General features: G+C 38.9%; 1 protein-coding gene across 6 annotated transcripts in view; it reads left to right on the forward strand.

Annotated features, from left to right (window-relative positions):
- The window catches only part of RBFOX2 (RNA binding fox-1 homolog 2), a 336,178-nt gene that overhangs the window by 235,762 nt on the left and 74,665 nt on the right, over nt 1-25,751 (forward strand). For all 6 annotated transcript variants that reach the window (XM_023559959.2, XM_023559962.2, XM_064283633.1 and 3 more), the window contains exon 3: nt 21,847-22,071. In XM_023559959.2, coding sequence (XP_023415727.2) covers nt 21,847-22,071 — 225 coding nt within the window. The remainder of the gene's footprint in view (nt 1-21,846; nt 22,072-25,751) is intronic.

Consider the following 25,751-nt stretch of genomic DNA (forward strand, 5'->3'; position numbering starts at 1 on the left):
TTTCCATTTCCTTGTAACCGTTTCAATTTGTTTTTAATAAATTTAAGTGTTGTTAAAGGGTTATTTTAAGGATTTTACATACTCATGTCTTCTCAAATTTAAAAAAAGAACCCGGAATCTTGGAGCTTACTTTTCTGATTGAAACCTTGTTTTGCAGAATATAAATTATGACTTCTGAGTCAAGCCTCCCATCCCTCATAAGACTCCACTGAAAGGACAATGTAGAAATACAAAAAGGTATAAGTCAGCAACGCCAAAGGGAAGAGGGCGAGGGGTGATATTACTAATAAACAATGGATTTAAACAAGTGTGTGGAAAAGTTAACAGTAATTGGAAACCAATTGGCAGATGAAATGGAGGAGAAGCTAAAGCCTGGCAGTTATTACAAGGTGGCGACTGGTGGTGGTCAAGTCTGTCTGCCCTGAAGATCCCCGAAGGGGCTCAGAGTGAGAATGAAGAAGGCACAGAAAACAGAGGGGCTTGATGTGTGTAAAGGGGATAACGCGGCCACCCGGCATGGCCGCCTTCTTTCCCGACCCGTGCCACATGGAAGCAGCGAGCATGTATTGTGCTACCCCCTTTCTCCAGCACAACAAAAAGGAAACAGACAAAGTCCCTAACCATTTGTTTCCAAAGAAGTTAATGAAAATGTTTGTGGAAATTTAAGTCTTTTTGTATTAGATATTGCGCCCCCCCGCCCCGAACCAAGTCTGATATCCTGGTGGGAGAGGGCCGAGGGTGTTCTACGCTCCTAGCAGCTTACCCCAGAACGAAGCGTGCCAGCTGACATGCTCTTCCCTGTTCCCATCCTGAGTTCCTGGGTAGAATTCCGGTTCCAGGAGACACCTATTCAGAAAACAGACTTACTTATACGGTAGCAGAGAAAATCCACACAAACTAATCAAAGTCCTTAAGCCTGGGTGACTGGTGCATAAAGGTCACTAGACATATGAGGGGAACTTTCAACATGAAAAAGATCATTAAAAAGAAAAAAGGAAACCGGATCCTATGGGAAATAGATAATTGGGGGAACAGAAGAGAACTTTAAAGAAACATTCTAATTTATATACTGAGAGATTCAAGAAGATAGCGCATTCATAAAACAAGTACTGGGTATAATGAAAAGAGAACAATTAGAGAATGCAGAAGGGGGGTGGAGATGAAGAACACAATAGTTAAAGGGAAACGTACAGTAGAAGGATAGGAACGTAGAATGAAGGCATCTCCGCAAATGTAGAGCTCGGATGGAGAATCCAGGAGATAAGGCAGAGATGATTTCCTGAGCCCGTGTTCCCTAGAAAACACAGCCTGACAACAAAGCTTACCTGCTAGCACTGTGCCAGGGAATAATACAGTCTCGGGAAAGGGGAGTGAAACAAGAGCAAGGCTGCCCAAAACTTTGTAATAAACATTGCCGATTGCTTGGTTTTACAGGAAGTCTTCAGAGAGGCGGTGTATAACTATGGCTTCTCTGGCAGTCCATCCAGAGGGAGGTGTGGAGAGGTTCTTTATCGGCTGATTTCTTTCCATCTCCTGCTCCTGCCCAGTTTTGGTTAAAGTTTACCATACAAGCAAATAACTCACTTGACCCCTTCAGTGGTCTCACAGGGAGACCAGACCTACCCCTAATGGAAGCCACTGACCTTGGAACCTCCTCCTTTTAAAAAACTGTTAAAGGTCACTCCCCAGAGGGCTAACAAAGGAAAGGGGCAGGAGACTGCTTTTCATTGTATACTCTTCAGTAGCCGGTTGACATCGTGTAAATGTACTAACTAATTTGAGAAAATCAAATTTTAAAGGGAAAAATAAATTACAAAAAATACCCTAGAAAAACACTTTCAAAGACCTTTTAGAATGTATTTGAAAAAAGAGTGAACTTCAAATAGTGAAAGATAAAATCTAGTTAGTAGTTTATATCAGGATAATCTTCTTAAAGAAAATTTGATTTCTAGAATTGATCCTTTCTCCTTCCCCACCCGTCCGTGCCTTACTCCCCATTACTGTATGATCACCTAGGACTGAAATCTGGGAGTCTCATACTCCTCCTTTGTGCCCGTTGCCGAGTTCTGCTGATTCTGCCTTGGATTGTTTCTAGCAGTTGTTCCCTAATCTACATCCCTCTGCCACAACTGTTGTTCACAGCCTTCTTATAAGTCCCTTCAGAGTTTGTCATAGCCTTCTAACTGCTCTCCGTATCTTCTTTTCCTCATTTTGCCTTTGTCCCTGCATGTTGGGTTTTGGTCTCTTCCTGTAAGCCGATATCATTTTGGTTATAACTTCTAGAAAATAACAAAGCTTATATTCTACTAGGTTGTCACTTTTCTTTTATTCCTTTCTAGTTGCTGTCAAGCCAGCTCCAACTCAGTGGTGACCCTATGTGTGTCAGAGTAGAACTGTTCTCCAGAGTTTTCAGTGGCTGGTTTTTTGGAAGTAGATCACTAGGCCTTTCTTCTAAGGTGCCTCTGGGTGGGTGGACTTGAACCTCCAACCTTTCAATTAGCAGCCAAGCGTGTTCACCTTTTGCACCACTCAGGGGCTCTGTTTATTCCTTTAATAAATCCTTGTTGAGTGGATACAGAAATACATCATCGTTACTGTTAGGTGCCGTTGAGTCTGTTTCAACTCATAGTGACCTCATGTGACAGAGTAGAGCTGCCCCATAGCATTTTCTTGGCTGTAATCTTTACGGAAGCAGATTGCCAGATTTTTCTCACTGGGTGCAGTTGGGTGGGTTTGAAATGCCAGCTTTTTGGTTAGCAGCTGAGCACTTATCTGTTTGCTTCACCAGGGCTCCTTAAAGATGCATTACAAAAAAACAAAAGCAAACCCAGTGCCTTCAAGTGGATTCCAACTCACAGCAACCCTATCAGACAGTACAGAACTGCCCCGTAGGGCTTCCAAGGAGTGGCTGGTGGATTTGAACTACCAACCTTTCGGTTAACAGCCGAACTCTTGACCATTGCTCTCCACCAGGGCTCCTAAAGGTGCATTTAAAAACAAACAAACAAACAAAAAACCCATTGCTGTTGAGTCGATTCCAACCCATAAACCCTAAAAGACAGGGTAGAGCTGCCCCATAGGGCTTCCAAGGAGTGGCTGGTGGATTCAAGCTGCCGACCTTTTGGTTAGCAGCTGTAGCTCTTAATCACTAGCCACCAGGGTTTCCAAAGATGCGTTAGACCTAGATAATTACCTGCCCTCAAAGACTCCACGTTCTGTAGAGGCAACAGACAGGTAGACAAATAATTGGAATATAAGCGCCAGAATAGAGTTAAATATCAGGTTCAGGGGCCTAAAAGGAAGGAATTTTTTTTGTGTTCCCCCTCGCCTCCCATTTGGATGAATCAGAGACACCTCTGGAGAGATTAGATGCTTGAGCTACGTATTAAAGATTGTGTAGGAGTTAGCCAGAGGAGTAGAAAGGAGACAGGCTTTCTAAGCAGAAAGAACAGCAGGTGCAGAGAAACTGGAGGATGCAACAGCAGAAGACATGTTCCAGGATTTGATACACAACATAAGACAGCACCACCTGAGCTGAGCCGCTGTCATCTTTCACTCAGAGTAAAAGTCAGAAATCTCTGCAGTGGCCATAAGCTTTACATGACTGCTGCCAATCATCATTTTTGCCCTCCTGTCGCCCTTCGCACTTCAGCACGGGCCTCTCTCAAGTTCATTGCTTCTCCCGATTCCATCACACAGGCCTCCTTGTTCCTAGGATAAGCTGAGCACCTTTTTGCCTCTGGGACTTTGCATTTGTGTTCCCTTTGTCTGTAGTGTTCTTCCCTCAGATATACACACATGACTTGCTACCTTAATTTCTTTAGGTGTCTGCTCAGATGTTACCTTCCCTGGCTGCCCTGTATAGCAGAGCAGTGCCCCATGCCTCCAACCCCAGAACTTCTCTTCCCTCTGTCTTGGTTTATTTTTCTTTATAACACAGCATCTGTTTATCATTCTGTCTACCTGTTTATTATTTATGGCTCCCCACTAAAATATAAGCTCCATAAGGGGAGGGCCTTTGTCTTTTTTTAAAAAAAAAAAAAAAATTTTTTTTTTTTAATTTTGGTGAAATATATTTAAAAAAAAAAACATTTGCTGATTCAATGGAGCCTTTGTTTTTAAAGCCACCGATGTGTCCCCAGTATCTAGAACAAAGTGCCTAAATGTATGGTAGCTGCTCAATAAGTAGTCAATGGTAAGAATCGAAGGTGAAAAGGTGAAGTATGCAAGGACTAGCTCATGGAGTCCTGCCATACAAAGGGATTTGGGCTTGAGACTGATGGCATTGGGAAGCTTAAAGTTTTAAGAAGAGAATTAAGTAAAGTTATCAGTTACGATTTTGTTTTAGAAAGATCATTCTGGTAGCTGCTTGGAAGATTGATTAGCTTGAGGCTAAGAAGAAAAGGAGAGCTGTTAAAAGGAAGATTCTGGGAATAACCTGGGTAATACTTGATGAGAGCAAAGACTCTGTGTTTCCTTTTCAATCCCCACGGTACTGCCATGTAGCCATTCAGTTATTACATGTATTCAATAGAACTGTAATAACTCATTTTTTGTGGTAAATATTTTTGAGAGATTATTTCTATTGTGGTAAGCTGCCTGCAGAGTTGCTAATGGTATTGAGAGAAGAGTTCTGGTCTTTTTTGCAGACATATCTTTCAGAACCTGGGGTGTTCTGGTTAATTCAATTTAGCAAACATTTTCTAAAGCTCAGCTTCATTTGGAGAGGAAATTATAGTAAAGAAGTATATGATTCAGCTCCTGGTCTACTTAAGGACTTTCCTTGCAAGATGATTGGAGGAAATAGAAGCCATCATGTCACTGTGGTTATAGACAAAATGGAATTTTGTTCTGGAAAGGAGGTAGGGGAAAATTTTGTCTATTACTGTATGTATGTCACGTGCATTTGCATTTTAAAGAAGTGGACTATAATAGAATATCCAACAGAAAATCTGTAAAGCATAATTAAACATTTTGTGATTCAGAAGACACTACAAAATCTTGTCAGTGTTTTATTCTGAACCAGAGCTGTGATTGTTTTCAAGGATATTTCAGTTTAACATATAGAAGATGCAAACTTCATTGTCCATGAAGACAAAATAAAGAGTAAATTGTGAAAAGTTTGGCTCAAGATAAAGAATAATCATTCGTGGGCTGTGTGTAAATCACCCATTACATTGAATAGAATGGACAACCAACCATTAATTCTGTGCAAGGGGCTTCCTTTTCCAAGGAAGCAGATTACGGACCCAGAGTGTCTCCTGTGGTCTCATCTTGCCAGTGGAAGACATGATTCATGGAGGTCTGAGGTTCTAAATACTGCTTTAAGGAGAAACGGAAGAAAGAGCTTTTAAGAGGTTGGAGACATTAAGACTATTACAGGGTTTGTCACTTTTAACCTAATAGACTATGGGTTTGAATGACTTCTTTATGAAATATTTATTTTCCTGTTTAAATATTCATTGCTGTGAGATGGCAGAACTCAGCCTCAGGGGAAAGGTAGATCGGTTTTTCTCTCTGAGTAATTCAAAAGTGTGTGTGGGTTTCTTTTTTTTCAAGACAAGTTTGCAGTATGCTTGTTGGCCAAGCCTGTACCTCCCCTTAGACTTGCATATGCTATCTTCTGTCATTCATTTTTATTCTAAGCATAGACATAGAGTGTATTGTATTGCCTGTTGTATCTTTATTTTATTCATTATCTGTTTGCAAGAGCTCCGGATTCCACTTTGTCCCCCTCCTGCACCCGTCTTCCCTTACCGTGACTGTAGCATACACCTCCTTTGGGTCCTGGCTCTTTGATTACACCCACTCTAGAATCCATTGTTAGGCCTGCATTTCTGTAGGCTTGCGTTTCTGTTTTGTTTAGGAAAAAATAAACAAAAGCAACAACTCGTGTTTATTCTCTCATCTGTAGGTTTCATACAAGATAATCCTCTATTTATGGCCACGATTATTACCTTCTTCCAGTGACCTACACCCTTCCTCATCTCTGCCCTTCTTCTAGGTGTATAAATGCTTTAGGACATTTTCTGGAAGCATGCTGCTAGCTACCATAATTATCTCTCATTTTACTCAGCCAAAGCCTGCAAAGCAGTTTGTGTTTTTTTTTGTTTTTTTTTTTTTTTGCAGAATGTGGTACTCAAACCACCTATACCAAAAGGTACCAGGGCTCCTTCCAACTCACCGAATCATAATCTATAGGGAAAATATCTTGGTATTTGTGTTGTTGTTAAACATATTCCCCAAGTGACTGTTAAATACGTAAGGTGTGGAACACCTTGCTAAAGGAACCAGGTAAAAGATGAGTTTGTGCCTGTGAGAGGCTACGTATGGTAGAAGGTAGGTCCTGACTGTATGAGGTTGGAGACCTGATATTGAGAAGGCAGCAGAAACGGATGAGTCCCTGGGCTCCTTGCTTGGAATTAGACAACACTTTCCCTTAATTTGATCTTTCAAGTGGTGAGTGGCTTTTTTATTACTGTAATCATTATCATATGATCTTTAAATCCGTTTTTGTGAGCATGTTTGGAATCCCAGCCACCCACCAAGTTCCAGACAACCAAATGAAAAATGTATTCTTAGAATTCAAACTGAATATACAAATTGGAGACTATGGAGAGTCAATGTAGATTTTTCTTCTCAATTTCAAACTTGTATTACTACCTACAGGCAGGCTGTATGACATCTTATGGCCCTGGGTTTACTTCATATTCATTGTGAAAAAGAAAGTGCATTAGTTTTATCTAACTTATGCTTTCAGGTATATTTTCAGGACCTTTAAACACTAATACTTCCTGCTCTGGGTATGCAGATGATGAATTTTGTTGATATGAGAAAAGGAAAATGCTCTTTTCTAAATAGTTCTCCTTCTAGGTAATTATGGTCATTTGAAGAAAAATGAAAGACAACAGTAATACAATAGGTAACAGCTGGTTTTAAATTTTGAGGAGTTTTTTTGTATGTTTGTTTTGAATGCAGAATATGTCAGATACCAAAGGAAGTTGATATGGGAAATTCGAGGAAGTGGCACTGTTCAATTCAAGTGTTTCGATAAAACTCTAGGATGGATTTTGCCTTATGTCTAGTAACTGGGCATTATTTTGGCTTTTTAGAGCTTATTCATTCATTTTGTCACTCATAATTTTTTTCTTCGTTTATCATTCTTCTAAGGTGGTTTTTTTTTGCTCTTTTTTTTTTTTTTAATTTTAATTGATCGTAGTTGGTTTTAAACCCAGTGTTTAGTGTTCATCTTTCTAAGATAACAGTTCAATAATTACCTTTTTTTTTTTGCTCTCGTCACAAACATCTGGGGACAAGTCACCATATCTGAGAAGAATGATGGGCTTTTGGTTAGGCACTGTCAACTGAGAGCTTTTTTGTAAACTCTTTTTCACAAAGGCAGGTGAAGTTTGAGATCTGAACCAACCTAAGCAAATTGCAGGGAATAGAATGATTCAATTTATAAAATGCTTAAAGGCAAAAATACTTTCTTTCCACTATAAACTAGAGAATTAATTTCCTTTTATATAAAGCGTTAGAAAAAATGATTAGTGACATTAGCAGTGGTGATCAACTGGTGGCAATATGTTGTCCTTAAATAATGAAATGATTCTTTTTATGATAGTGTAAATAAAATTAATATTGATCTGATTGGATCCATTATGATCTTGTATGTAATATGGGAATTAGAAGGCTTTTCTCTTCAAATGGGATCTACAGCCCATTGCTTGGAAGCAGCACAATAGCAGATTAGGTATACAAGTGGGACTCAGGATTACCAAACTGAAAAAATTAGAACAAAGTTGGAAAATAAATGGGAAGATAAAAACAAACAAAATTACCCTCTCTATTTAATCTTATATAGACTAATTGCCCTAGAAAAGTGAAGACAGTTATATTCGGGGGCCATTCCTCCTACGCTCTCCTGTAGTAGTCTAACTATGCATAATAGCTTTATTTATAGCACAAATAACATTGCTGTCGTTATTAGTTGACATGCCTTTCTCACCTTCTCAATTTAGTCCTACAAAGGCAAGAATTTTATTTTTACCCTCACCACCTTCCCATGTTAAAAACCAGCGTCTTAAAGATGCTTAAATGTCATTAAATAATTGATTAAAATAATATGCAGAATAATTCCTGGGAACAGAATATGATTAAGGAACAATAAACAGACTAAGGAGTATGATTTGTAAATAATGAGGGAACTTTTATTTGAAGTATCTTTAAAAGTGAGTAGGCTAATAAGTCCTGAATTGTGAGTCTGCAGCAGTAAAGCTTAAAAAAATCATCTGTTCTGCCTTTTTCCCTGTAACTGATTGGTTGCCAGATTCTTTCAATTCCACCACACAAACTCCCTTGAATGAATTTCCTCTGCCCCACTACACTTGTTTGAGTCCACCTGTCTTCTCCAGTATGTTGCAGAAGCCTCCATTTTCTGCCCTTGATTGTCCCTCCTCTAGTGTATTCTTCACACTGTTACCATTACACAGCTATGATTCTGCTGTTCCCCTCTTTCAGTGGTTCCTTGTTGGCAAGAAATAGCAGCTGAATGCATCAGTACGTAACTGATTTGGGATAGGGGTAAGGAAGAGGTTTCAGGTAATTCACGGTGATTAGGAAGGTGGTCGACTCAATCAGCATCGCTAAGAGGATAAGTATAAGACTTTGAGTGTAAATGCCTCATACATATTAGTGTTGCAGGCTAACTGCAATGGAGAGGAAGTAATCACTTCTAACTGGAAATAGGGAATGCGAACATTAGCTGGAAGTTTGCTATATTAGGCACTGTACTTGTTGCCTTTGTTAGTTGCCGTCGAGCGATTCTGACTCATGGTGACCTTATGTGTGCAGAATAGAACTACTTCATAGGGTTTTAACTATTTGTACCACTCAGGGACTCATTTTTAATTCTTTATCTCATCTCAGCTTCACAATAAAAGCCAGTTGCCATAGAGTCAATTCTGACTCATGGTGATGTTGTGAGTCAGAGAAGAACTGTGCTCCATAGGGTTTTCACTGCCTGATTTTTACTTTCTTCCTAGTCTATCTTGGAAACCCTGGGGGCATAATGGTTAAGAGTTCAAATCTACCAGGTGCTTCTTGAAAACCCTATGGGGCAATTCTACTCTGTCTTGAAGGGTTACTATGAGTTGGAATCAACTCAACGGTAATGGGTTTAGTTTTTTTTTTTTTTCAGTCTGTCTTAGTCTGGAAGCCCCGCTGAGACCTGTTCAGTATCATAGCAACACACAAGCCTCAACTGACAGGCTAGCGGTAGCTGCTCATGAAACACATTTGCAAGAGATCTAACCTGAGTTTCTCGCGTGGACGTCAAGAATTCTGCCACTGAACCAGCAGTGTCCCCCAATACTCCCAATAAAAAAAAACCCATTGCTGTCAAATCTATTCAGGTGGCAGCTAACCAAAAGGTGAGCAGTTCGAATCCACTCCTTAGAAACCCTGTGTGGGGCAGTTCCACTCTGTCCTATTGGGTCACTGTGATATTCCCAATAGGTAGCTGTTAGATTCGTTTTGCAACTGAAAATGCTGTGGCTTAGCTTCTTGACCAGACTCACAGAACTAAAAGGTTACAGAGTCAGGATTTGTGAACCCAGGCTTATTTGGTTCTAAAGCTTAATCTTATTTATACCAGTAGCCAATGAACCATGGTCTGCAGGCCAAATCTGGCCCACTGCCTATTTTTATTATGACCAGCAAACTGAGAATGGTTTTAACATTTTTAAATTTTAGGTTAAAAAAAAAAAAAGCAGAGAATAATATTTGAGATATGAAATTTATCTTTCAGTGTTATAAATGAAGTTTATAACATAATCATTTTTATCTACATATTGTCTCTGGCTGCTTTCATGCTGTGTAACAGCAGAGTAGAGTAGTTGCTAGTAGTTGCCAGCAGTTGTGACAGAGACCACAGGGCCCGCAGATCCTAAAATGTTTCCTATCTGGCCCTTTACAGGAAGAGCTTGCTGACCTTTGCTTTATACCGTACTTCCTTTCTAGGAGTGGCTTCGTGAAGAAAGGGTTATTTGCATTGGCCCTTTATGGCCAACGAAGTTTTTCATTGTCCACGAATATTCTTGATAGAGGCTACAAGATGGAGAAAGATACTGATCACTTCTGTAGCAGTCTGTCTCTGACCTGGAAAAGCACCGTATTTGGAGGCTACTGAATAGCCAGGATTCGTTGCAACAAAGAATGACAGTCAGGAATAGCATATGACATGACTGGGAAGAAATGGTTGAGGACTCCGCCGGAGATGCCACGTGGCACAGTGACCAGAAACACCAGCTTTAGAATTGGCCTTGGTTTGGGTTGGAGTCTTTGCCAGTTATTAGCCTAGTGATTTTAAATACGATACTTAACCTTTTTAAACTTCGTTTTCCTTATCTGTAAAAGAATACCTACCTTACAGGGTTGTGAGAATTAAATAAGTTAATGTATGGAAAGCACTGGAGGGTCAGTGGTTAAGTGCTTGGCTGCGATTCTAACCCACCCAGGGAAGAAAAGACCTGTTGATCTGCTCACACAAAGACTGCCGCGTAGGAAGCCCTGTGAGCAGTTCTGCTCTGTCCCATAGGGTCGCTGTGAGTCGGAACTGATGGGACGATACACAACAACATGTAAAGTGCTTAGTGTGCTGCTAGGACCGTAATGAGCGTTCACTAAGTGATAGTGAAGAAGAGTCTAGAATAACTGGCAGAGGAGTTCGGGATGTATTTGGTTGGCAATGTGGGACCTTTGTTTGCATCACTTATTTCGTACTCAAGTAGTCTAAGTTGTGGAATAAACAAATTTGCTTGTATTGAGGAATAAGACATTTTTAAAAATTGTTACCAGTCTTTATAATCTGTACATTCTTTTCCTATGTAGGTATCATCTTTAGCCTTAACCAAAGCTAAACTCAGTTGCAGTTCACTCGACTCTGACTCCTGGCAGCCCCGTGTGTGTCAGAGTAGAACTGTGCTCCACAGAGTTTTCAATGGCTGGTTTTTCTGGAAGTAAATCACCCGGCCTTTCTTCCAGGGAGCATCTGATGGACTCAAACACTAAACCTTTTGGTTAGCAGCCAAGCACATTAACTGTACCACCCAGGGACTCTGAACCAAAGATGATGTTGTCAGGTGCTGTCGAGTCGGCGTTGACTCACAGCTACCTCAGTACCACAGAATAGAACACTGCCTGGTCCTGCGCCATCCTCATGGTCTTTGTTACGTTTGAACCCATTGTTGCAGCCACTGTATCAATCCATCTTGTTGAGGGTCATCTACTTTTTCACTGACCCTCTGCTTTACCAAGTATGATGTCCTTCTCCAGGGACTGATCCCTCCTGATAACATGCCCAAAGTATGTGAGACAAAGTCTCACCACCTTTACTTCCAAAGAATATTCCGGTTGTACTTTCTCCAAGACATATTTGTTCGTTCTTCTGGCTGTCCATGGTATGTTCGGTATTCTTCGCCAGCACCATAATTCAAAGGCATCAATTCCCTGTCTTCCTTATTCACTGCCCAGCTTTTGCATGCATATGAGGCGATTGAAAACACCATAGCTTGGGTAAGGTACTTAGTCCTTAAAAAGTGACATCTTTGCTTTTTAACACTTTAAAGAGGTCTTTTGCAGATTTTCTCAGTGCATCTTGTTTGATTTCTTGATTGTGTTTCCATGGGCTTTGGTTGTGAATGCAAGTAGAATGAAGTTCTTGACAACTTCAGTTTTTTCTCCTTTTATCATGATACTGCTTATTTCAGTTGCGAGGATTTTTGTTATCCCTGTGTTGAGGTGTAGTCCATACTGAAGGCTGTGGTCTTTGGTCTTCATCAGTAAGTTCTTCAAGTCCTCTTCACTTGCAGTAAGCAAGGTTTTGTCATCTGCATAACGCAGGTTGTTAATGAGTCTTCTCCAATCCTGATGCCGTGTTCTTCATATACTCCAGTTTCTTGGATTATTTGCTCAGTATACAGATTGAAGGAAACCCTGGTGGCGCAGTGGTTAAATGCTACAGCTGCTAACCAAAGGGTCCGCAGTTCGAATCCACCAGGCGCTCCTTGGAAACTCTGTGAGGCAGTTCTACTCTGTCCTGTAGGGTTGCTATGAGTCGGAATCAACTCGACGGCACTGGGTTATACAGATTGAATAAGTATGGTGAAAGGATACAACCCTGTTGCACACCTTTCCTGGCTTTAAACCACGCAGTATCCTCTTCGTCTGTTCAAATGACTGCCTCTTGCTCCAAGTACAGGTTCCTCATGAGCACAATTAAGTGCTCTGGAATTCCCATTCTTTGTAAAAGAATGTTATCCATAAAATTGCATCCCTAAAGTTGTTAAGTTGCAAGGGGTCACCATCTTTGTGGAATAAGATACTCTGTTTTTCCTCTAGTATTAATTTTGCCTCTTGAAGCTTTGGATAGGTATAGTGATGAGCTGGTAGGGCATAAAATTGATTTGTTGACTAATTATTGGAATATTATCAAATAATGCCATACCCAGATTTGTCTATTATATGTAGCTCTCTTCAGGTTATTTTAATGGGTTAGGAGGCCATAATCAAAAATAACTATTTAGAAAAAACTTTGTCAGTCATTCATGCCTTCTTTTTAAACCGGAGCATTTTTTTTTTTTTTTAAATGTAGATAGCTTTTCAGGAAATTGGGATGACCTGACTTGTTAGTGTAGTTGTAAATGATGTTGCTGATAGGAAGGCAATTAACCAAAGAAATGCTTTGTTTATAATTTCCTGCCAATTCCCTGTAGTGAATTCATGGAGATACGAGGAAGATTAGATGCAGCTTGCTCTTTGCCCTCACAATTAGCTTTCTGTAACATAAGGACACCTTTTATTTTAGATATTCTGTTTTATCATTCTTCTGATGCCTGAAATCCTTAAGTAATACTTTGCTAATTCACATGAAACTTTGTAGGAATTAAAACAAAAGACATGGTTACCTATGCCCCTTTCATTAATTTATTCAACAAGTATTTAGTGCAGTGGCTAAGAGCTACGCCTGCTAACTAAAAGGTTGGCAGTTCAAATCCACCAGCTGCTCCTTGGAAACCCTATGGGGTAGTCCTGCTCTGTACTATAGGGTCACTGTGAGTTGTAATTGACTTGACGGCAACAGGTTTGGTTTTTTTTGGTTTTTATATTCCAGGCATAGTTCTACGTAAGGATGAGGAGACATGGGGGCTGAAATTTAAAATAGAGTGGTCAGGGTAGTTGACATTTGAGCAAAGGCATGAGCAAGGCGTGCAGGATAACAAAGATTGGAGTACCCATGGCACAGGACCGTGCTGAGCACTGGAGGGGTACAAGGAAGAATTAAACAGTTCTGGTTTCAGTGAACTGTCATTTAGTGGGATACACTGATAAGTACTGAAAGGTATCTACGGTTTATTTTCCTATCACCTTTCCCTTAAAGTCATAATTTATATGCTAGGAAACAAAGGATGTGTAGTAAATCTTCCATTAGATTCTCATTAGGCGAGGTAGAAATATTGGAGTCCTGGTGGCATAGTGGTTAAAACACTCAGCTGCTAACCAAAAGGTCGGTGGTTCGAACCCAGCAGCTGTTCCACGAAAGAAAGATGTGGCAGCCTGCTTCTGTAAAGATTTACAGCCTTGGAAACTCTATGGGACAGTTCCATCTACTCTGTTCTATAGGGTCACTATGAGTCGGAATTGGCTTCAAGGCAACGAGTTTGGTTTTTTTGGTCCTTCTTATTGTGCATATGTGTTGTGAAAGAAAAAGTTTACAGACTACTGAATTAAAAAGAACAATTGTGTCTAGTTTTGTTGGCAACCAAAGAAAGTTAATTCTTTTTCTCAGGTGAGATATACTTAAGTTGCTTAGCTTTCTGGTATTAAAACAGAGCATTTTCATATAAACATAGATGTAAATTTATGCCTAGAAATAACCATGTGCAGTATTGTAGTTTGTCTGGGGACTATTGTACTTCTTTTTTGGACTTGTAACTTTGAGATGTGTCCTGGAAGTTTAATGGAAATATGGAACTTTTTTAAAATAATAATATATACTTGGGTAAAAAGTTAAACATTGCAGATGTGTGTGAAGTAAAATGTGAAAATCCTTCCTATCCCAATTTCATCCCCTTAGTATGTAGATGTAATAGTTGTTGGGTTGTTATTTTAAACAAAAATAAAAAGCATTTGTATAAAGAACAAAACAATCCACCAAAAATTTCTTCCTGACCTCTTAGCAGAGGTTTACATTTCTCTTCTCTGTCAGGGAAACAATTTTGACTCCGCCTGTCTTGCATTTCTGCGAAACACGCAGGCTTCGGAAAGACTGCAAGTGGACCGTACAGAATGTTTTTATCTAGCTTTCTCCATCTCCCACTGCTAATTGGTGTTTGTTCAGTTGACTCTGCTGGCTCTGTCAAGACCAGCCCTGTGGGGGGGTAACATTGTGTACTTTGGTGCCACAGTATCATCCCCAGCAGGGTGAGATGGAGAATGGAGGCTGAGGTAAAAGAGATGAGTTTGAGAGCAGCGAAGTCCGAGCATTGGAAAAGTCCTCTTTGCCATGGTAATCTAAACCGGGAAACAGGGTCTCTAGCTAAGATTTACCAATTATTTAGTAGACCCTTCCGGTGGATTCCTGTAAGATTGTATTTATGCCTGGCGTTGGAATGTAGATCTATAGAGATCTTTGGTGCCATTATTTTTGTTCACCAATTCACCTGAATTTGAAGTCTTTTCTCTTTCAAATGTGTCTCCAGGCCAGTAAATCCTGTGAGGTCCCCTGAAGTGGTGCACTCAGCACCAAAAGACTGAAGGAGGAGAGAGAAAATTATTTCCCTATTAGGGTCCATTCCCCCTCCTTCCCAATACCAGATCCAAACCAAACCCATTGCCGTTGAGTTGATTCCGACTCATAGTGACTCTATAGGACAGAGTAGAACTGCCCCATAGAGTTTCCAAAGAGTGCCTGGTGAATTCAAACTGCTGACCTTTTGGTTAGCAGCCGTAGCATTTAACCACTATGCCACCAGGGTTTCCTCCTCCCCAGTAGCACAGGAGACATCATACACAATACCCAGACCTAGAGGTAATGGAAGGGTACGATAGGCAACAGAGAACAGGCTTTTTCCCTGAACAATTATGGGCAAAAACAAACTTAAGGTTTTCATACCATAATTCCAAGAACTGGACAAAGGCAAGATTTTTATGTAAAGCAGTCCTTAGTACCAAGTAGGAATGATCTGTGGACACTGGAGACAGCTGAATTTTGATGCTGTATAACTTTAAAATGAAAGACAGTTAAGAATTTTTGTCTAGATGTCACTACTGCTACGAGCGGTACAATAACTCAGTGATTCAGTTCATATTGGCTTCCCCTTATTGATTATATTTTCTCATCATTCTTTATACATTAAAAAGTATTTATACTTTATAAGTTTTATTTTTAGGGGAAGAGGAAACCTGGGATTTTGGATAGATATGTTCACTATCTTGATTGTGGTGATGGCACTTTGGGTGGTGATGTTGGGTACTGTCAGGTCGATTCCAACTCACAGCAACCCTACGTGACACAGTAGCACCCATAAGCTTTCCTAGGCTGTAATCTTTACAGGAGCAAGATCACCAGGTCTTTTTTCTTTTCTTTTTTTCAAATGGGCGTATATATGTCAAAACTTCCCAAATTGTACACTCTAAATAAGTGCAGTTTATTGTATTTCAGTTATACCTCCAAAAAGCTGTTTGTTTTTATTTTGCTGAGTTGAGGACTAAAAAATTGGACTTATTGCTGTTCATATGCATTTCCATGGCTGCTAGTGAGGTTGAGCATTTTTGTTAGAGTAACTATTTGTATTTCATCTTCTGTGAATTGTTCAGTTATATCCTTCCCTGCCTGTCAGTTGTGTGTGTTTCTTACCAATTTGTTTAACCCCTTCTTGCATGAGTGATGACAATCCAGAGTCCATCCGTCTCGTCTGTTGCAGATATTTTCTCCTAGTTAATTTTTCTTTTGACTCTGAAGCATATCCCCCCCTTTCTTCCTGCCTTTTCCCCCCTTTCTTCCTGCCTTTTCCCCCCCTTCCTCTCACCATCCTTCCCTTCTTTTCCTTCCTAATGGAGCCAAATCTGTCATCGTGTCCCCCCCGATTTTTAGGTTTCCATCTTGCTTAGGGATCTCCCACCTCTGGTTACTTCCAAGCTTTCTTATATTTTCATCATTTTAGTTGTTAAATTAGGCTGTATTCTTTCTCAGGTTTTTTTTGTTGTTGTTGTTGTTATGGCATGTGAGCTGAGGGACTAATTTTATTTTCTTTCTGATAGTAGGCAGCTTTTTACAAATACTATATGATAAACAAATCATTCTTTCTCCCACTGAATTGAAATGTCACCTTTATCTTTTATTAAGCTTCCATATAAATGTGAATCGGTTTTAGAATTATCATTGTTCCATTGATCACTTTGTATATTCTTTCTGTTTAATTACAGTAGTTTTAGGCAAGTTTTAATATAATGTAGAGCATGTGCCCACGTCATAGTTTTTTCCTTTTCCCGACTTTCTTAGTAGTTGTTCGAATACAAATTATAAACACATTTAATCCTGTTTCCTCCCCTAGGCACCATTTGCTTCTGATTGGAAATGACGTTAAGCAACGTATTATTTGAGAAGAATTAACATTTTTATTTTAAGTATTTCTTCAGAAACAAAATATGTCTTTCCAGTTATTCAGATCTTATTTTATACTACGTACTGTATGTTTTATATTGGAATTTGTCGTCATTTTGAGTAACTAGTTATTGCTAGATTTACAGTAATTATATATAAATCTTACAGATTTTTATTACTAGGTTCACTAGTTTGTAGTTAATTCTTTTGGCTTTTTTAAGTGTATAATCATATTTGTAAAGATAGTTGGTTTCTTTTTATGATATTTATCTCCATGTCACTTACTGTCTTACTGTGTGTAGAATGCATGATAGTGATGGATGCAATTGTCTTTTGATTTTTAATAACAGACATTAGTATTTTATAGTTTATGATATTTGCTGATGGTCTTTTTATTGCCTTTTTTTTTTTTTTCCTTTTCTTTTGGTATAATTAACATATAATAACATACTTACTGTCTTAGTTACCTAGTGCTGCTATAGCAGAAATACCGCAAGCAAGTGGCTTTAATAAACAAATTTATTCTTCCACAGTTTAGGAGGCTAGAAGTCAGAATTCAGCTGTAGGGGAAGGCTTTCTCTTTCTGTTGGCTTGGAGGGAATGTCCTTGTCTCCTTTCAACATCTCTGGGCCCATATTTCCTTGGAAATTTCCATGTGTCTTCTTGTCAACCTCCTGAGTCTAGGAGGTTCTCAGTGCAGGGATCCCAGGTACAAAGGACATTCTCTGCCCTCAGCTCTTCTTTCTTGGTGGTAGTCGCTCCCTCTCTCTCTGCTCACTTTTCTCTCCTTTTATCTCTTGTAAGATAAAAGGTGATACTGACCATACCCCAGGAAAACTCCCCTCCCATAGGATCAGAGCTGTGACCTGAGTAAAGTGTTGCATCCCACCCTGATCTTCTTTAAAATAACCTAATCTTGCCTCATTAACCACAGACAGAGGTTAGGATTTACAACACATAGGATGGTTAACATCAGATCACAAAATGGAGGACAGCCGTACAATACTGGGAATCATGGCCTAGCCAAGTTCACAAATATTTTGGGGGGATACAGTTCAATCCTTGACACTTACGAAGTGTCCAAGTTAATGAGTTTTAACAATTTAATAAATCTATGTATCCACCTCTCATAACTAGATATATAACATTTCCATTGCCCTAGAGTGTTCCTTCGTGCCAAATTTCAGTCAACACTTTCTCCCCACCCGAAAGGTAATTACATTCTGACTTCTGCCCCCATTTATTAGTTTTTCATTTTCCTGTACTTTGTATAATTGGAATCATATGGTATGTATTTCCTATGTCTGGCTTCTTTCGTTCAACACAGTTTTAAGATTGATCCATGTTATTGCAAATTCCAGGAGTTCATTTTTTTTTTTTTTTTCTTTTTCCTGAATAGCATTCCGTTTTGTTAATAGACTACAATTTGTTTATCCATTCCCCTATTGATGTATAGTTCTTTTCCATTTGGGCCATTAAGAAGAAGGTTTCCATGAACATTCTTGTGCAAGTCTTTTTGTAGATATGCTTTCATTTGGGGGAAGGTAAATACAAAGAGTATTTAACTTTATAAAAAAGTAAAACTGTAAAACAGTTCTGCAAAGTGCTTATGCTATTTTACATTTCTACAAGCAACGTATGGAAAATTCTGGATATTCCACATTCTTTTTAACATTTGGTGTTTTCAGTCTTTTATTTTAGCCAGCCTAGTGGGTGTGAAATAGTATCTCGTTCTGGTTTAATTTCACATTCCTGATGACTAATGTTGAACCACCGTTTCATGTATTTTCTGTCCATTTATGTATCTTTTTGTGGGAAGTATCTGGTCAAGTCTTTAGCTCATTAGAAAAAGTTTTGGTTAGTTATTTTAATTATGATTTGTAACAGTCCTTTACAGAATTATTCCATATAGTATAAACAGCTATAGAATCTGTATAAATGTCCTTTGTCATATACGCGTATTATGAATATTATCTCCCAGTCTCCTTCTTGTCTTTTTATTATCTTAATGATGTCCTTCAAAGAGCAGTGGTTTATGATTTTGATCAAGTCCAGTTTATAAATTTTTTCTTTAATGGTTCTTGTTTTTTTGTGTCCTAAGATTTTTTTTTTTTGACTATCACAAAATTGTGAAGATTTTCATGTTTGCCTCTAGATATTTAGCTTTTATGTTTAGATCTGTTTTCTCTGTCAAGTTAATTTTTGCATAAGAGTTGACATTTATTTTTCCAGCAGGTACTCAGCTGTTCGTTTGTTTAAAAGCCTTTCCTTTCCCTATTGAATTGACTTGATGCCTTGTTCAAAAACAATTGTGTCTATTTTTGGATCTTTTCTATTTCATTGATCTGTTTTTTTGTCCTTAAGTCAATACCACACTGTTTTAGTTACTGTAGCTTCATAGTAAGTCTTGAAATCAGGTGGTTTAAGCCCTTTAATTTTGTCCTTTTTCAAAATTGTTTTGGCTATTTTAGGTTCTTTGCATTTCTGTATAAATTTTAACATGAAGTGGTCAGTTTCTGTAAAAATGCCTGCTGGAATTTTTATTGCCTTTGTGGAATTGGGGTGCATGGTAATCTTAACACTATTGAGTCTTCCATTCCCTGATCACATATTTCTCCATTATTTAGGTCTTCTTTAATTTGTCTTAGCAATATGGCTTAAGACACTATCTAACCTTGTAGATCTTATCAATATAACTGCCACTAATCCATCTCCTTAACATCATAGCGATAGGATTTACAACATACAGGAAAATCACATAAAATGGTGGACAGTCACACAATAGTGGAATTAATGGCCCAGCTAAGTTGACAGCTGTTTGGGGGCGGGGGGACACAATTCAATCCATGGCAGTTATTTTTTTTAATTGCTCATAGTTTCACTTTTTATTTATTCTTTGGTCCAGATGTTATTTAGAACAGTGTTTCTTAATTTCCACATGGTTACAATTTTTGGTCACTGATTCTTAATCTTACTAAAGAATAGCTCATGAATGTGGTTTGTAAAAATATCTGTTTTGAGGGATTTGTCAGTGTTTTCTTTGGAGTAATTTAGGTGATTGACTATTTTTCCATGGGCACTGGACAAGTATGTAAAATCTGTGAATTCATATTAAGTATGACAAAAAGCTTGTTCAAATCTACGTTGTTGTTGTGTGCCCCCGAGTCAATTCTGACTCATAATGACCCTATAGGACAGAGCAGAACTGTCCCACAGGGTTCCCTAGGCTGAATCTTTACAGGAGCAGATCACCAGGTGTTTTCTCCCATGGAGTGGCTGAAAAGGTTGAACTGCCCACCTTTTGGTTAGCAGCTGAGTGCTTAATCGTTGTGCCACCAGGGCTCCTTAACCCTTACTTTGTTTATCTATCAAACTACAGAATGGTAAAATGGCTTGCCCAGAGTGACAGGATCTGTGTATGGCAGAGCTGGAATTCAAAGTCAAGTCTTGCAGTTCTAACTACACTTCTCTTTTTACTAAATCATAGCAGAACATCATAAATTTGAAGAAAATCAAATGACAGAATTGAGAGATTTTCTTAAAGGTTAAATAGTGACTTAAAGATGTAACTAGACTTATGTCCTTCCCTGATACCTGATTTCATTTAGGCAGCCTTGGAATTTTTTTTTTTTATAAGATAATATCCAGTTTAATGGCTGTCAAGGTAATGTTGAAAGTCTGAGATGATACTTAGAAAATGCTGCTGAAAGTTCCCAGGAGTCTCAGTGAGTAGAGGATCTCCTCTCACACTGAGTAGAAAGGATAATTGAGGCTGAGAAAGGGGGTTTTGAAAGAAATGATGTTCATCACTGGGAGAAATAAAGGACATAAACCCAGATTTTCAGCTTTTCACCTCTAAAGTTTTGATGTCTAAAACAAGGGAGGAAAGCTTATATGTAAGTGCAAACATTTAAAGCCTTTAGCCATCTCTGCCATCTGCATCCAAGATAGTGTCTCAAGAGCTTGCTGACTTGGATCTTCAGTAAAATAATGGTTTTGCTTTTTGTGAAATAAAATGGGAGGTGAGGAGGTCAGTCATTGAGAAGGGAAGGTGGAGGCTTCTCAATATGTGTTACACCTGATATAAACTCCTCCATTGCACCTGAACTTGAAGACAGACGTGAGAGAGGAACTATAGAGCTAAAATCCAAACCAAACCAAACCCATTGCCGTCAAGTCAATTCTGACTCATAGCAACCCTACAGAACAGAGTAGAACTGCTCCACAGGGTTTCCAAGGAGCGCCTGGTGGGTTCAAACTGCTGGACTTTTTGGTTAGCAGCTGAGCTCTTAACCTCTCTGCCACCAGGGTTTCCATAGAGCCAAAATAACCTCTAATAATTTTCTGTAGCAAATGTATATTCTTTATTGACATTTCAAATGTCACACTGGATCCCAGATAAGCATCTGGGAATGACATCAGCTGGAGGGGAGTTCTGCTGTGCTGAAAGCCTTATAATCTGGCAGTAATTTCGAAAAACACTGTCTCTGATTTTTTGTCTTGGGAAATTTTTCTGTATTTCTGACATTTCCAACTAAAGGAAAGTTTTTTTTTCTCTTGTTTTATTAACCTGGTAGCCAAGTTCATGTAAATTTCTACCTTGAAATTCAAAGATTAAATTTTTTAGTAATATACTTCTCCTGAACTCTGTGCTCTAAAAATCTAGAGGTCTATGTTGTCTGGTTTTGAGACTTTAATTTGTAATGTCATTCTGCCTATTACTATGAATTATAATTTTTAAATTGATTAGTTTCCCTTTGGTTTCCTCTTGGGAATCACTAAAAGAATATAGAGTATTCTAAAGAAAATACTAGGAGCTCAAACTAGTTTGAACTCTACAGTAATTTTATAATGTATCTTGTTTGAGAAATTTGCTGCCTTTTTTTTTTTAAACTTGGTTTACAGGGAAAGCTTTGACTCTTTGGCATTTTAGCCAGCTTTAATATGATTTTGGACCTGTCTAGTAACCACCAATTGACATCGGGTGTGTGTGTGTGTGTGTGTATGTGTGTGTGTGTGTGTAACAATATTTTCCTCAATCACGGAGCAATAAGTGTCGTGTTTTACCTGAGCAGTGACAGAATATTCAGAGAATTCTGTATGTTCATCTTAAAAGTAATTGTGTAATGAGAATTTAAAGCCACTTTTTCTCCTGTTTCTCTCTTTCTCACTATTTGTTTTAGGGTAACCAGGAGCCAACAACAACTCCTGATGCAATGGTTCAGCCTTTTACTACCATCCCATTTCCACCACCTCCACAGAATGGAATTCCCACAGAGTATGGAGTGCCACACACTCAGGACTATGCCGGCCAGACCAGTGAGCATAACCTGACACTCTACGGAAGTACACAAGCCCACGGCGAGCAGAGTAGCAACTCACCCAGCACACAGAATGGATCTCTTACGGTATGTGGATTAGAAGGTGGGAAATGGAAGGCCGCGTGGCATCATGTGGAAATCTTTGCCTTACTCATAAGACTACAACACCCTTTGAATTAATTTAGCATTTATATAAGTACAGTTTGACTTGAAGCATTGTGATTGGAAGATAGAGATTTAGAATTAAAACTCACTGTCACTGCCTAGGAGCTTAAAGTGTGGAAATGAGACAGACAGTATAACAAGGTAAGTGCAGTGGTAGAAGGAAACAGGAGGATGCTATTCTTTCCAACTTCACCAGGAAACCTCCACATTGCAAAATCCCATGGTTCCTTCTCTGTTCTCATCTTTCCCAACCTCTTAGCAGCACACATGCCTCCTGGCTTCTCCTTTTGAAATACTTAGTCTCTTGGCTTTCGTGACACCGCACTCTGCTGATTTTCCTCCTAAGCACTGGCTGTGCTTTCTTAGTCTCCTTTGCTCAATCCTCCTCTGTTCAACTTCTGAATGTTGGAGTACCCCGGGATTGGGTCTTGAGACCCCTTTCCTTCTATTCTGTCTCCTCTCTGTGTATCATCTCATTGCTCCCCTAGCACATGCAGATGTCCCTCAAATTTATGTTTTTAGTCCGAACTTTTTCCTGAAATCCCAGACTCAATAATCCAACTGGCAACTTGACATCTCCCCCAGGATGTCTGCCAGGCATTTTAAACTTGATAGGTCTAAAACTACCTTGAATTTTCTCCCCAAAATATATTTCTCTCTTAATCTTTCTCATCTTCTTAAATGATACTGGTAAATTCACTAGTTGCTCAAGCAAAACCTAGGAGACATTCGTTCATTTCCCTCGTCTCTCCATCCAGTTCATTAGCAAGCCTTGGCAGCCACACTCGGAAACGTTTTCCTACCGCCTCGTCTTCTTTTCATCTTTAGTACTACAGCTGGATATTGTACCTGGTTACGAGCTCGGCCCTTCTGCCAGATTGCTTGGGTTTGAGTCCTGTTTGACCCCTATTTGCCAGTATAATCTTAGACAAGTTTTTTAATCTCTGTCTTGGCTTGCTCATATGGGGTTTTTATGAGATTTAAAGGTGCTTAAGCACTCGCCTGCTAACCTACAGGTTGGTGGTTCAAACCCACCCAGCAGTTCCACAGAAGAAAGACCTGGCAATCTACTCCTATAAAAATTATAGCCTAGAAAACCCTATGGGGCAGTTCTACTCTTATCGCATGGGGTCACTATGAGTCAGAGTTGACTTACGACACACAACGGCAGTCGTCATCATAGAGTCCCTGGGTGGTGCAGACAGTTAAGTGCTTGGCTACTAACTGAAAGGTTGGCAGTTTGAACCCACCCAGAGGCACCTTGGAAAAAAGGCCTGGCAGTCTGCCTCCAAAATACCACACCCTTAAAAATCTTAGGGAGCACAGATGTACCCCGCAATACATGGGGTGGCTATGAGTCAGAATCAGTTTGACAGCAGCTGTTTTATGCGTGTGTGCATGTGTGGTTTTTTTAATCATCGTTGTCACCACTGTAGTTCAAACCACGTCACTTTCCGGTGTTACTACTGCCTAACTTATTCATCCTCTACAAAGCAGCCAAGGTGGTGTTTTTATTTTCATGCAAATTATTCTATTTTCTTGCTTAACTTCTATGGTTTCCTAATATGGTTAGACTAAAACCCACACTCTTTACTTGGTTCGCTAGTCCCTGGCCCCAGCCTACCTCTTTGACCTCACTTCTGACTACTGACTTGCTAAAGTAGTCATTATAAATTGACAGTAGGTTTATGTATCACGTGCATATTGACATATAGGAAACCATATTGTCTCTGGAATTGTGTGGTATGTTTCCAAAGATAAAAATGTTCTCTAGTATGCACAGAACAATAAGCAATATCATGATAAACGGAGAAAAGATTCAAGTTGTCAAGGGTTTCATTTTACATGGATCCACAATCAACGCCCATGGAAACAGCAGCCAAGAAATAAATGATATATTGCATTGGGCAAATCTACTGCAAAAATCCTTTTTAAAATGTTAAAAAAGCAAAGATGTCACCTGGAAGACCAGGATGTGCCTGACCCAAGCAATGGTTTTTTCAGTCACCTCATATGCATGTGAAAGCTGGGCAATTAGTAAGGAAGACTGAAGAAGAATTGACACCTTTGAATTGTGGTATTGGCGAAGAATATCGAATATGTAATGGACTGTCAAAAGAACGAACAAATATGTCTTGGAAGAGGTACAGCCAGGGTGCTCCTTAGAAGCAAGGATGTCAAGACTTTGTATCACGTACTTTGGACACATAATCAGGAGGGATCATTCCCTAGAGAAGGACATCATGCTTGGTAAAGTAGAGGGACAGCAAAAATAGAGGAAGACTATCAACGAGATGGATTGACACCGTTGCTGCAACAATGGGCTTAAGTATAACAATGATTGTGAGATTGGCACAGGACCGGGCAGTGTTTTGTTCGGTTGTACATAGGGTCACTATGAGTAGGAACTGACTCAGTAGCACCTAACAACAACAAAAACCTATGGCTAGTTTTTAGATTTTTTTTTCTGCCTTTCCCATATCGGATTATCAAAAGGAGAGCTTTATGCAGCCTGTAAGCCACTTGATAAGATTTACTTTCTAGTAAAGACCCTTATAGTGGAAGCTTTTGTTGCATGAAGATGGATTTAACCTGCAAATACTTTCCATTTTCTTTTGCTAGATATTGGACTACCAAGAAAGCCCTTCTTTCCTTAGGAAAAAAAAAAAAAAAAAGTTATCCTTTCAGTGTTGGTCAGTTATATGTAGGCACATAATTTTATAGTTCATGAATAGTGCACTACAGTAGAGAATTTATTTGAAGAGTCTAGTCATGATTTGGACAACAAATGAGGCTTTCCGTAACATTTGTTCCAGAATCATGAATATGCAGGCTGGTGTATTGGCTGCATTTCCAAATAACTTCCAAATGATGATGAATTTACAGACCTACCAGAATAACTGTTTGAACAAGAGTGAAAAAGAAGAAATAAAACGTAACTCTGAGCCTTTTTAAGGTAATTTAATTAGGAAATCAATTTCTTTACTAGTTATTAGTTGATTAAAATTTCCTGTTCCTTGTTAAGTCAGCTGAGAATTGGTGTCTTTCTAGGAATTTGTCCATTTCATCTAAATTGCCTAATTTGTTGGTATAAAACTATTTGTAATAATCCAGCATAATCTGTAGTAATGTCCCTATTGATGTCTCTTTTTTTTCTTGGTGAGTCTAGCTAAGGTTCATTAATTTTGCAGATCTTCTCAAGAAACCAACTTTTGGTTTCATGGAGTTTTACTAATTCTTTTTTCTATTTTGTTGATTTCTACTCTGTTCTTTATTATTTCCTTCCTTTTATTTGATTTGAGTTTGATTTGGTCTTATATTTCTAGCTCCTTGAGTTGGAAGCTCAGATAGTTGATTTTAGACATTTCTTCTTTCTGGTATATGTTTAAAGTTATAAAATTTCCCCTTAGCTGTATCCCATAAAATGTGGCGTATTGTGTTTTCATTTTCACTCAATTCATGATATTTCTAAAGTTTTCCTTATGATTTCTTCTTCGATCCTGGGTTACATTAGAAGTGTTTTGTTTAATTACCAAATGTTGAGAGTTTCCCAGATTTCTTTCTTTTGTTGGCTTACAATTTAATTACACTGTGGTCAGAGA

Source organism: Loxodonta africana, chromosome 4 (assembly GCF_030014295.1).
Source record: "Loxodonta africana isolate mLoxAfr1 chromosome 4, mLoxAfr1.hap2, whole genome shotgun sequence".
Classification (NCBI taxonomy): domain Eukaryota; kingdom Metazoa; phylum Chordata; class Mammalia; order Proboscidea; family Elephantidae; genus Loxodonta; species Loxodonta africana.